General features: G+C 55.1%; 1 protein-coding gene across 1 annotated transcript in view; it reads left to right on the plus strand.

Moving 5' to 3' along the window:
• LOC119091519 (uncharacterized) overlaps positions 1–12,450 on the plus strand; it is a 93,806-nt gene that overhangs the window by 32,798 nt on the left and 48,558 nt on the right. Inside the window, exons 3-4 of the mRNA XM_037214326.1 lie at positions 5,268–5,418; positions 8,096–8,306. Of these exons, the coding sequence (XP_037070221.1) occupies positions 5,268–5,418; positions 8,096–8,306 (362 nt within the window). The remainder of the gene's footprint in view (positions 1–5,267; positions 5,419–8,095; positions 8,307–12,450) is intronic.

Genomic DNA, 12,450 nt, shown 5'->3' on the forward strand with positions numbered 1-12,450 from the left:
GTAACGGGTGGACAGCGCGAGCTGTTCTTCTCAGGGCGTAGGGACCCTGCCGGTACGTGAGCTTCTGCTCCCTGTCCCGCCCACTCCCTCCACATTACCCGCACTCCCGCATCCGGCCCTATTACCACTCCCCATCCTCGTTTTATCGGGGTCGCCGTGCCCCCTCGCCCACGTCCCCGGGTTGATCGGATCCTGGTGGCTGAGGGGCGCGTCGTGCGGGTCAGTCACGGCGCGGCCCAACACTTCACTTTGGCTAGGATACCCGGGGGCGGGGGGGGGGGGGCGTGGCCCCCCCCCCCACGGGTCTAGCGGCTTGTCGCTCGCGCTGCGGCTGGGTGCTCCGTGCGGTTCTCCGCTTGGGGCGCCTGGCCGTGCGCAGCGGCTTAAGGGGTCAAGGGGCGGCGGCGCTGAACCACGGTCAGGACGGGGAGGGGTCTCCCCGGTTACACCTGTCCGTGTGGGAGGCGTCGTTCGCCCCATATAGCACCGAGGTAGCCCTGGCGGTACCACCACCCCCTGGGTGAGTGGGAAGTCCCCCAGTTGGGCTCCGAGGTGGGTGGGGAGCCCGGTGTCGAAATTAAGAACAACACTGCATGGCATCTACAAACCCAAATAGCACCCGCCCCCGAGAGGGGGACGGACTGCGATGAATTTAGGGCGCAGCGAGGAGCTGGTTCCACCTGCCCCACGCGTTCTTGTGTTCCGGATGCACTTCTGGATTTCCCCGTCGTACTCCTGTGCCGTGATGGACAGAGAAATGTCGTGACGCAATTCGCGCTCGCAAGCGCGCTTTCCGAGCTTTTGACGCCAGAAGTAGTTTGGAGAATTTAGTAGCTTTTAAGAAGGCGAGAGCTTTTGCCCGTCGCACGATAAAAGAAGCGAAACGTGAGCCCTGGCGTGTGTATGTAATCACGCTCAACCGACTCACGCCAGCTTCGTAGGTTTGGGCTCGGATCAAACGCATCTCTGGGCAGTTTTCATCCGTGCCACTTCCTGTGCTACATGTTAACGGCCAGCTGGTGACTCATCCGTTGGATGTAGCTAACGAGATCGCCCGAGCACTCTCCCACCATAGCGAAGGTGGGAACACCAGCCCACAGTTTCTACAGCAAAGAGCGCTATCCGAAAAAATCGTGGAACTTTTTCACAAGGCAACCATAGGCGTACAATGAGACCTTCACTTTGTTGGAGGTCTTCTTACTTCTTTCTTTCTTTGTACAATTATCACAATTTTTATTACAACAATTAAATTACAATTTTACTTCTACACAAACTTCGCAGTGTGTCGGAAGGTCCTGATGACATCCACAGCGAGATGCTCCGACGTCTACCACCGTGTACTTACGTCTACCACCGTCTACGTCGTGTACACGGCTGCTTTGAACAGGGTGTGGTCAAGGGGTGAGTTCCTCCGGCCTGGCGAGAAGCTGTTGTGGTGCCTTTCCTAAAACCGGGAAAGAGTGGGATGGACCCTCTTCATTACCGACCAATTTCACTGACGTCATCACTATCCAAGGTCATGGAAAAGATGGTAAACGTGCGACTCACTTGGTTTTTACAGAACAACGATAGTTTTAGTAACTCGCAGCGCGAGTTTATGAAAAACCGTAGTACGATGGACCACCTTTTAGCTCTGGACACTACGGTTCGTAAGTCTTTTCAAGAAAAAGGGCATATGGGGACAGTGTTCTTTGACAATGAAGCCGCCTACGACACTGCATGGCGCCATGTTATTCTTCAAAAGCTTTTTAAATATGGTATACGTGGCCATATGGGTATTTTTCTCCAAAGGTTTTTAGCCAAACGATATTTCCGTGTTCGGGTCGGCAACGTCCTCTCCGGTAGGTACGCACAAATAAACGGCGTGCCCCAGGGCGGCGTGTTAAGTGTAGCGCTGTTCGCAGTTATAATAAATTATATTTGTGATGTGCTTCCCCAGTCGGTCGGACGTGCCCTTTTTTGTTGACGATTTTACTATTTGGGCCAGTGCAGCGAGGGCACCAGCGATGGAGCGACGTCTCCAGCTGGATGTGGACCGCATTGAAAGATGGGGTGACATGAACGGGTTTCGTTTTGCAGGCGACAAGACCGTTGCGATGCATTTTTGTCGTCGCCAGCTATGTGATGACCTGAGCATCCGTCTATATGGTCGCTCTATTCCAAAAAGGCCGTGGCCAGGTACCTTGGGATACACTTTGACCGCCGTCTTACATATAACGCACATCTTAAAATGTCACGCGATCGATGCTTTAAATCTCTCAACATATTAAAGTGTGTGTCTCGCACATCATATAGGGCAGACAGAAGCACGCTTATGCTTTTGTATCGTTCCCTCGTCCGCTCCAAACTGGATTATGCATGCTTTGTTTATGATGGCGCGTCTGAATCCAGCAAGCGCGTTCTTGATACCGTCCAGCCATACCGCCATTCGTATTGCTACTGGGGCGATCCGCACATCACCTTCCGTCAGCTTTTTAACGGAGGCACACGAGCCACCACTTTCAACGAGGAGGTAAATGCTCGGCATACGTTATGCCTTGAAGCTGCGGCAGTTCCCACTTCATCCGACATATTCTGCAATATTTTCGCAGTTTGCCGTAAGTTCCCTTCGCCATGGGCCGCAGCAGCACGCTTTAACTTTTGATTTCCGAATGAGAGCCTTATTGCTCGAGGGCGGAATTCCTCTTCGAGGTGTAAAGCAAGTAAGCCACCTGGCTTCTCGTCCTTGGCAAGTGATCACACCCTTCATTGACACCTCGCTGACGGAAATTAGGAAAAAAGACGTCACACCACACCTAACGAGATCCAGGGCACTTGAACTTCTGGCGTGTTATGAAGGATAAACCCTGACATACGCAGACGGATCCAAAACCTCGGATGGCGTGGGTTGTGCTTTTGTCAGCGGATCTGTCACTCGATCGTTCTCGTTATCGGCCCACTCGTCAATTTTCACAGCGGAATTAATTGCAATCACCGAGGCGATATGTTTCATAGAAGTGGGTGAAGAATCGTCACATGCCATTTTTACTAATTCACTAAGCAGTCTCTCTGCACTGAAGCCTTTTTATCCATCACATCCCCTTACACAGGACATTTTATCACGCCTGACACCGTCGAATCGGGTTGGAAAGAGAGTTGCCCCGTACTGGATCCCCAGTCACGTCGGTATCGTGGGCAACGAGTTGGCTCATGCCGCTGCTAAGCGAGCAGCGGAGGCACCATATACCCAGTTTTTGCCTAGCCCTGCTAGAGATTTCTACCCGGCAGTCAAGATCTTCCTGAAAAGCAAATTGCAACGTTGTTGGGACCAGGTGGGCGGCAATAAGCTCAGGGCGATAAAAACCGATTTGGGCTTGTGGTCGTCATGCTCTCGCAGTGTGCGGTGGGAAGAAGTGGCTTTATGCAGGTTGCGTATTGGGCATACGTATGCCACACGTGATCATCTGTTGCACGGAGCTGACAGACTCCTATGCCAGTGGTGTGGTGCCATTCTCACTGTCCACCATGTCATTGTATCATGTCCGTGCCTCATCGAAGAACGACGGCGTCCCTTTGGTCCGCTGGCTTCGTCCCTGACGATTAGCGATGTGCTCAGGGACAGTTCTTCCTTCCTTGATTCCAAACAGCTTTTTTCGTTTTTAAAAGATATTGATTTTCAAGTCATTTTCACACCGTACTAATTAAGTAAAAGCATCGTTATGGGCGCAAAATGGCCACTGAAGTTGATGTGCCCGAAAACACCAATGAACAACAACAAATGGATGAATCCAGCGGCTTCGTTTGCAGCAAGAAATTCAACAATCTACGATGAGGGCGTCGGGTACTTGTGCACTGAACCTCATCGGCAAGGAGCTGGTAACGTAAGTCAGATAGGTCCACTCGTGATTTGCGTCATGCAATATTCCGCGGCAAAAATTCCTGCGAAAGGTCGGTTTGAACTTAAACAACGCAGTTGTAATGACAAATGATGAAAAAGTGGGGGCGTCTTCCAGCCAAAACATTGTCCTTCTATCCTACCAAGTTCTTAGCCGTGAGGCGTTGGAAACCATTTGGTAGTGTCGATTCGGGTCACTAATTCAAACACAATATTCTCCTAGGTTGCGTAAAACTTTGCCAGCCGGTTCGCGACTGACTCATAATAACTGAACTAATAGAAACATTCGCATTTAATAGCTACTTCAAACACCTGTGCACCAAAGTTGTGAACAAGACGACGTCCTACGGTGCTCGTATTTTCTCCACTGCCCAGATTGCCTGCTACATAATTGATTCCAATCGCTGAGAGGCGAGCAGAGAAGATTAAACTCCTTCATCTGTGCGATTTAGCCTGACCAGTGTTGAAATCGGGCGGGTACAAACTTTGTCTTCCAAATAATTTCTCAACAGTCGCTGGTAAAGCTGGAAAAGCGTGACCGTGTCATCAGGTTACCTCGGTGGTAACGCGGGACCTTACCTCAGTGGTAGCGCTTGTCGCTTCCTCAGAGTTCGTTTAAATGAGGCACCGTTTATTCCACCGTTCAGAGTCATCCACTCGGGTTAGCTTTCACTGAAGTGTGCCCGATGTCCAATGCGGCTTGATGCACAGCATGACCACATCTCGGACTATGATAATAGATACGTGCTGTGTGGATCATTCTGCGTTGTGAACGTGACGGAGTACCTTGAAAGCCTTCTCATGCTATGGCAACCAGGTGTGCGCCTCGAAACAAAACAAATATATGCGTACCGCATCCAAAAATCCTATTGTCCAATTCCTATAAGATTTTTGGTTCTTAATGCGGTCCGAAGTTGAAAACTAACACGTGCGACATGTTGGTGTGTTCCACATAATACAGGTACTTGCTGGATGTTTTTGTCTTTATCTCTCTCAGCTCACTCGTCGCATTCAAGAGGAATCACCTACATATTACCTGATCTTCAGAAAAGATTACAACAAAATGTGACCATTGGTCCTCCGCCTTATTGTGTGATCAAGTGTAAACACTGCGTCCCAACGTTTGTTTCCGTGTTATGGCTCTTAGGGTGTTGCGTGGTATGTAGCACCGTAAACAGCTGATTCAGCGAACTTAAGGTCCGAAAAAGCAGCCCGTCACTTGACCCAGTCTGTCGCATTTCAGAGGGGCACGCTGCGGGGTCCACAGGCCCGCCTCTCGTCGGCAGTCCGTCACCTGACCCGGTCTGCTGTGTTTCAGAGGGGCATGCTGCGGGGCCCATAGGCCCGCCTCTCGCCGACAATCCGTCACCTGACCCGGTCTGCTGTGTTTCAGAGAGGCACGCTGCGGGGCCCACAGGCCCGCCGCTCGCCGGATGCGCCGGTCACCATGCGAGGCTGGCTGGACAAGCAAGGCTCTGAGAGACTCCGGCTGTGGAAGACGCGCTGGTTTGTCCTGGCTGAGTTCTGCCTCTACTACTACAAGGGTACGTGCACTGGTTGCTCGTCGCGCCCAGTCTCCACAATGGGTGACGTCGCTGGCGGCCTCATATGCTATTGGCGTCGAAAACGTATCAACAATGATCGCATTATTTTGCAGTAGGAGCTCTCTTTCAATCCACACATAGCGCACCTATCTGTCATTTTGAAAAGCTTGATGCCGCTGATGCCCGTCCTCCCCGCAGAGGGCAGGTTCAGTGTCCTCGGAGCTGGATGATCTTTCATCCCGGCCAATGTCGCGGCATGCGCCCGCCCACTTTTTTTGTCCACTCCCACTCCCTTCCATCCTCCTTGTGACAGTACACCAACACGACACTGTCCGACATGCCCCGGATGTTGCCCAACCATGTAATCTACGCTGATTGCACCGTCCACAATCTCAGCCTGAAGTGGCTTCCAACCAACGGAAATCGTGGTAACTGCACCTCATTTGGCCAGTGGATGTGGTGCACAGCGGTCAGCTGCTGAGATGGGCTTACCTGGTGGGGGTCGGATATTAGCGGGTCGGAGAGAAAATCATGTGGTGAAGACAGACTTGCCACTCTAAAAATGACAGGTTCCACCAGAACGTTTATTTTGAACCTCTTAATCTTAATGCATTCTTACGTGTCGCCACAGCTGGTACGCTAAGATTTAAATTAATTCAACTGAGATTGCAACGCTTTCACACCAAATAAACCATAAGCGTCAGTGCAATGAGCTATGGCCTGGTCTCAGGTCTGTGCTCATTGCAAGGTCGATTTCGAGTAGCGCCATCTTCTGGTGAACCGTTTGCAAACCGACACTCCGACACACAACCTCGACATTCCCCAAAGGAATGTCGAGAGTCATGCAAGATCAGCTGTCGGTGCAGCTTTCTCATTCAGGCAGTGTTGTTGCTCACTTTCACTTTTTCTTCGGAAGTATCACCTCTAGTGACCTGGTGTGGCGCTCTCACCCTTTCCTCCCAGTCCATGAAATGGCAAATGCACATTAAGATGAAAATGAATCCATCATGTTATGGAGAATAAGTTTGGCCATAGCTGGTGCTTTTCGCAGCCAGCTGTCTGCATCCGATGGTTTGATGACTGTTTGCCTCACTTCGTATTGCTGCCGCCGACCCGCGCCAATACATGTGACGTCAACGCTGACCCGCGCCATTACGTTCAGCGTCACCGCTGACCTACGCCGCCCCTCCGACACTACCACTGACATACGCTGCTCCACTAACGTCATCGCGGACCCACGCCGACCCCACAACGCCAGCGCTGAACCACACATTCCCCGTAACGCCAGCGCTGACCCACACCGTCCCTGTAACGCCAGCGCTAAACAACACCTTCCCCGTAACGCCAGCGCTCACCCACATCGTCCCCATAACACCAGCGCTGAACAACACCGGCTCCATAACGCCTGAACTGATTCCCACCGTCCCTTTAACGCCAGTGCTGACTAATATTGTCCCCACAACGCCAGCGCTAACCACCCCATAATACCAGCGCTGACCCTCCCCCCGTCCCCATAACAACAGCTCTTGTGACGTCACTGCTGAACCATGCCGACCCTGCCATGTCAGCGCGCACCCACGCCACCCCTGTGACGTCATGATCGACACATGTGGCGTCATCAAGAGCGGCGCCATGGAATTTGGGTATGGGAGGGGTCAGTTAGGGGTCTCCTGGATAAAATTGGGCCTACTCACAAATAATCCTCCTGGGTGGGGTTATATTTAAGAAGGGCGGCGAGGAGTACCTGATGCAAGTGCCCCCTAACAATTTGTTCATTAAATGTATGAACAGCCATGTGAATAAATGAAAAAATCAGAGCGCATTTGACATGGTATGATAAGTATGGGCAATAATGGAATAGATGCAGGGGTTTCCTAACATGGTAAACGGCTTTCCTATCCCAATGCAGGGCCTCCTGCTCCGTAAAAGGCTCTTCCGATGCATAGGGGCGCCCTAATCCAGAACAAAATCTTTCCGATTCTCGAAGAGGCCTGCAAATCCGGCGAGGACCCATTATCACGAAACAGAGCATACCGGCTCGGAGCAGTGGCATTTTTTCGTTTTGGGGTTTTCGGGCGCATCGACTGCAAGAAGTCACGCAGAACCCATAACTGTGGCACCGTAAAGCAGGATCGAAAATCAAACGGGATTGAAATAACAGTGGCCCTTTGACGCATGAGAGGGCCCCCTGGCCGAGAATAGGGGCCTCCTGATGTAAGGGCGGTACCTCGTTATCCAGAACAGGGGTAGCCCCTCAGCGTAAGAAGGACTGTCTGAACCGGATTTGTTACCACTAGCTCAGTCATGAGGACGTCATTGGTTTGAATTTTGGTAAGATACGTGTGGTTATAAACCCTTGGAATTGGGGAAAAGAAGTCTCCCAGAATGTTAAAGGCGCAAAAGAGTGCTCCTGTCCCTTCCGCCCCGCCCCCCCCCCCCCCCCCCCCACCGCTGCGCTGCTCCTGGACGTCACTGCTGCCGCTGTGACGTCACCGCTAGCCGTTCGGCGGTCGTGGCGGCGCCGGGTTTGCCGGCCAGCGATGGCGATGGCGGCGGTCCCATTCCGCGGCCCATTGTCCAGCGGCAAGTGTGTCCGCCGCCTGTTAATGGCGCCGGCGCTGGCTCGTCAACAGCTCGCCAACGGCCAGCTGATGGCCGCGTGTTTGCTGTTTTCCAGATGCCAAGGAAGATAAGCTTCTGGGCTCGATCACGCTGCCCTCGTACCGCGTGTGCCCCGTCTCGCAGGAGGACCGCGTGCACCGCAAGTTCTCCTTCCGCATCGAGCACGCCAACATGCGCACCTATTACTTCGCTTGCGACACCAAGGAGAAAATGACCGAGTGGATGAACGCCATCAGCCTGGCCAGCATCATGCAAAGGGATCCCGGGTAAGCGCTCACGGGTTTTTTGTTTTCATTTATACCTGTATGACGCCCATCCACTTCCACGAAACATGCAACTGCTCCTGCAGCCAGCAATGTGGACAAGAATGCCACGTAGATATTGGGATAAAAAGGAAGTATACGAGGAGTGTGGATGTAAGGAAAACCAACAATGATAAAGAACAAGACTATTAAAAGAAGGATGGTGAGGGTGTGCGATGTATGCGATCGTCGTCACGTATGAAAGAGATTGAGACATGTGCTTTCCAGCATTTCTTCACGTAGTAAGAAATAAGTTCCTTTAGAACGTAGCGTGATCATCACTCTCAGTCCTGGATAGCTACAGAGTTGTTATCTTCCCTTTGTTGTGACTTGTGGCATCTCTTGTGGTTTCACAAAGTTAATACGCAACGATTGGGGCATGCAACCGTTGCCCTTGATAACTTGTGCCTACACGTAGCACCGGACATTCTGTTCATTGTGCCATAGCTTTGAAGGGGGAGGGGGTGCTTTTTGTTTGGTGTCCTGTTGCCCGGTACAAAAACCCATGTTCCATCCGACATGTGAGCCGAGAGAAAGCGCCCAGCGTCACGTGACGCTGTATGGAGACACACGAACGGCGTCACGGGTCCGACCGACCGGCTTCGGCGTGCAGTGTGACGCTGCACCGCTGCGGTGCCATCATACCGATCGTCCGTTGCTGAAAGGATGAGCAAGGCCGTCTCAAGGCGTGCACGATGCATGCAGCATGGCAGGCCAGCTTACCGGGTCGTCTTCGGCAACAGTGCAGCAATTTGAGGCCTGCACGATCTGCACGCTAGTTTTCGTTCTCGGCCTAAAAGCCTGGCGTGGGTACATGTCACGATGTTACCGGCCGGATAACATGTGCTTGCTTCACGGTGGAGAGAACATGGGATATGGTGTGGACAGGCTGGTCATCGCAGTAACGTCCGCGGATAGCTCTGCTTTGCCATCCACAGCGCTCTGCGATGGGAAGGCGCGGGTCATATCGCGCGGCCACACCAAGTTCACCCTAACGGAGAGTGCTGCGCCCGGGAGACCTCCGCCAGGTGATTCAGCCCATGGCGCAACAGCAATCGTCGCACGTCATGCCGAAGTCATGGTGTCCGCCATCGAAACCGTCCGGTTTCCCCGAGTTTTTATCTTGCGCGCGGCGACATGCGTCACGCGCGGCCCCGCCCGGGACGAAACCCCTGCCGCGCAGGGACTGGTCTGCCGAGCTCGCCGTCGACGCCGCCGAGCCTGGGACCGCTGGGAACCGCCTGAAGCGGCGCTGAAAACTGCGCCGCCTATTCGCACCGGTGGGTCGGGGGGGCTTCGACCCGACCCCGGAAGACAGCCGCGACCGCCAGACGGCCGGCCCGGCCCGGCAGACGCTCGCGGCGGGCGACGCCGAGCCGCCGCCGGACCGACGCGGCAGACCATTATACTAATTGCGGGTGATGAGACGGGAGGGTCTGCGGCGGATGAGGTGGAAGGCACAGTGCGGTTCCCTCCCTCTCTCCCTCCCTCCCGACACCACGCTCGGCGGCATCCGCGGCCCGGCTGCAGCGTCGCCACGCACGGCTGCCCTGGCGGAAGGGATCAAAGCGAACAAACCCCGGGTCCCCAGTCCTGCACTGCCGCCGGGCCGCATTAGCCAGAGGTCGGCGTGAATAAGCGAAGTAGGTTCAAACCCCCGCCGTGTCCCGGGGGAGCCGAGCGCAAGCCCCAGCTCCGCGCCGTTCTCGCCCGGTCGACCGAGGGGTCGGGGAGGGGACGGGCTCGGCGCCCGCCCTCGGGCGTCGGACCGCGCCGCGCCGCCCGGTAAGCCGCTGCAGCCGGGCTGGGCCGGGGCGGGGGAGCGGGCCGGCCGGCGGCACCGCCGTCCAGTGGCGGCCGGTCCGCGAGGCCGGCCGGAGGTGGACGCGAACCTGGCAGAAGGTGGACGGCAGTTCGGCCGGAGTGGGATCGGGGCCTGACGGAGGGAGATGGACTCCTGACAGAGGTGAGACGCACTTCTGAGGGACGCCGGACACGAGTAACACGAGCGTGGCCGGCGACGACGCGTGAACTCGCCGTTGAACGTGACCTGGGGTGGTCGGCACCGCCGGCGAAAATCACCGTGACTGCAGGCCTAAGAGAAAGCAGAATACTTGGGCGATCAGAGCGCTGCGAAAGCGGCAGCCGTGCTGGCGCTGACAGCGGAAGTGATCCAGGTTCGCTGTTGTTACGCCTCGTAAGCTTGTCGCCGGCAAGTGTGCTGGCGTCTCGCTCTCGCACGTGATTGGTTCCTGCCTTCGAGTGCGGACTCAGGGGGTGCCCGAGCGATCAGGGGTCTGACCAGCGTCCTGGGCGCGCTCCAAGCCGACCGTCACCTGTCAGCTTCACACCGGGCCGTGACCTGAGCGTCCCCGCTGCCGTGCGAGCCCGCTGAGCTCCGGTGACTCACGCCGCGTGAGAGCTCTGAGTCACAGCGCGTGTAACCACCGGCTCCTTGGTCGCTGACTCGCTCCCACTCCGCCGTTCGCTTGGCCGCCGTCGGGGCGGGGGGGGGGGGGAGCCGGACGCGGCCGTCCGTCTGCAGAGCGCGGTACGTGGTGGTGTCAGGTGCAGCAGAGGTGGACCGTGGGTGAAGGGAGGGGGTCGTTGCAAAATCTGCCGACTGCAGAGACTTCGAAGCGCGGAGAGAGCGTGAGTGGACGGGGAGCGGAAGGGAATTGGGCCTGGGTGAGCTGTGAATGGGTGTTGAACCGTTAGTGAGCCGGGCGGGAGGCACGGCGCGGTGCGGAGGGGTTGGAGGTGTGGGGAATGACGTAGGGAGGAATGGCACATTGTGACAAAAGGTACGCGGAAAACGTATGTGCTTCATTTGTGCGAAGTCAAGCACACACAGCTCGACAGGTGGAAAGACTGCGGAGCCCGATGGGTGACGGGCATGGCCTTCGCTACTTGTGAGTGTGCAGTGCTGAAAGGCCAGTATGAGCTCATTGTGTTGGGTATGCGGGACGTGGAGAATGCTTTGGATAATGGAAGGTGCGCCGTGGAGTCGCCCAGTCGTTTGATACCATCGTGGGCTTTACGGATGCAGCGAGCCAGGGGGATGCATGCGAGCCGCGGACCGTAAAGAAGCGAATAGCCAAGCAGGATGCCAGCTGATTTCCTGGCTATCGGCTGAAACATTCCTTTTCACCCACGTGTGATTTTATTGGCATTTTAGGAGCGGGTATTTTTCACTAGGCCCCTTTGTTCTGGGCAGCATGCGTTCATTACGTTTTCCGTTTAGACGCATTTTGAAAGGAGGGCATTCCGCTCGTGCGTAATTCTCATCGTCACAACATGTCATCGCGCGCCGTGCGTGGCTCAGGCCCGCCTACATTTGGTGCTTAGATACGACGTAACGATGTCTCAGCTCGTCACAGTCAAAGCAGCACTACACTAAACGTACTATACTCGAGGCCAACAGCCATTAGCGGAAATTGTTGGAAGTGCATCCGTTGCATGGATGGGAAGGTTTCAGCACCGTTGTCAACAACTACGTCTTCCCCTCTCAGAATTCTGTTCACGTTGCGCCAGTCCAATAAACCGATGTGACGTCACCATCGCCGCGTTTGGCTCCGGTTCGCCAGCGGGCAAGCCCACAGCCGGCGATGGCCGCTGAGTATGGCCGGTCGGCCGGGCGAGTTAGGTCGGCAGGGCGGGGTCAGACGGGCCGCGGCCAGACTGCAGCTGCGCCACTCTGCTGGCCGGCGCCGGTGTGTCCACTCCCATGGGAGGCCCGCTGATGAAGACCGACCTCGCCGGCCGCACAATGCCCACCGCGGCCGCCGATTACCCGGCTTCCGACACGACGCCGGCCAGCGGCGTGCGCAAAACAATTAATCAACCTTAGAGCGTACTTGCCGGACCTGGGGCGTTCAGCGCCGCTTTGCGGTGTGGGTGCATGGTGACTGTTTCCTGTGTGCCAGGTGTAGAAAATGTCGCGTCACATGTTTTGGTCCACATGGTGTGTTCACACACTCGCAACCACGACCGATGTTGCAGGTTGAAAATTGCTGAGAACATAAAAAGGTATTTTCCTAGTGAATCTGGAAGCTGTCATTTAAAACCATATGGTCTCCTTGTCGGATGTATTGCATCTGGGAGGTCT

This window comes from Pollicipes pollicipes, unplaced genomic scaffold (genome assembly GCF_011947565.3).
Source record: "Pollicipes pollicipes isolate AB1234 unplaced genomic scaffold, Ppol_2.1 Scaffold_3447;HRSCAF=4054_pilon_pilon_pilon, whole genome shotgun sequence".
In the NCBI taxonomy this organism is placed as follows: Eukaryota; Metazoa; Arthropoda; class Thecostraca; order Pollicipedomorpha; family Pollicipedidae; genus Pollicipes; species Pollicipes pollicipes.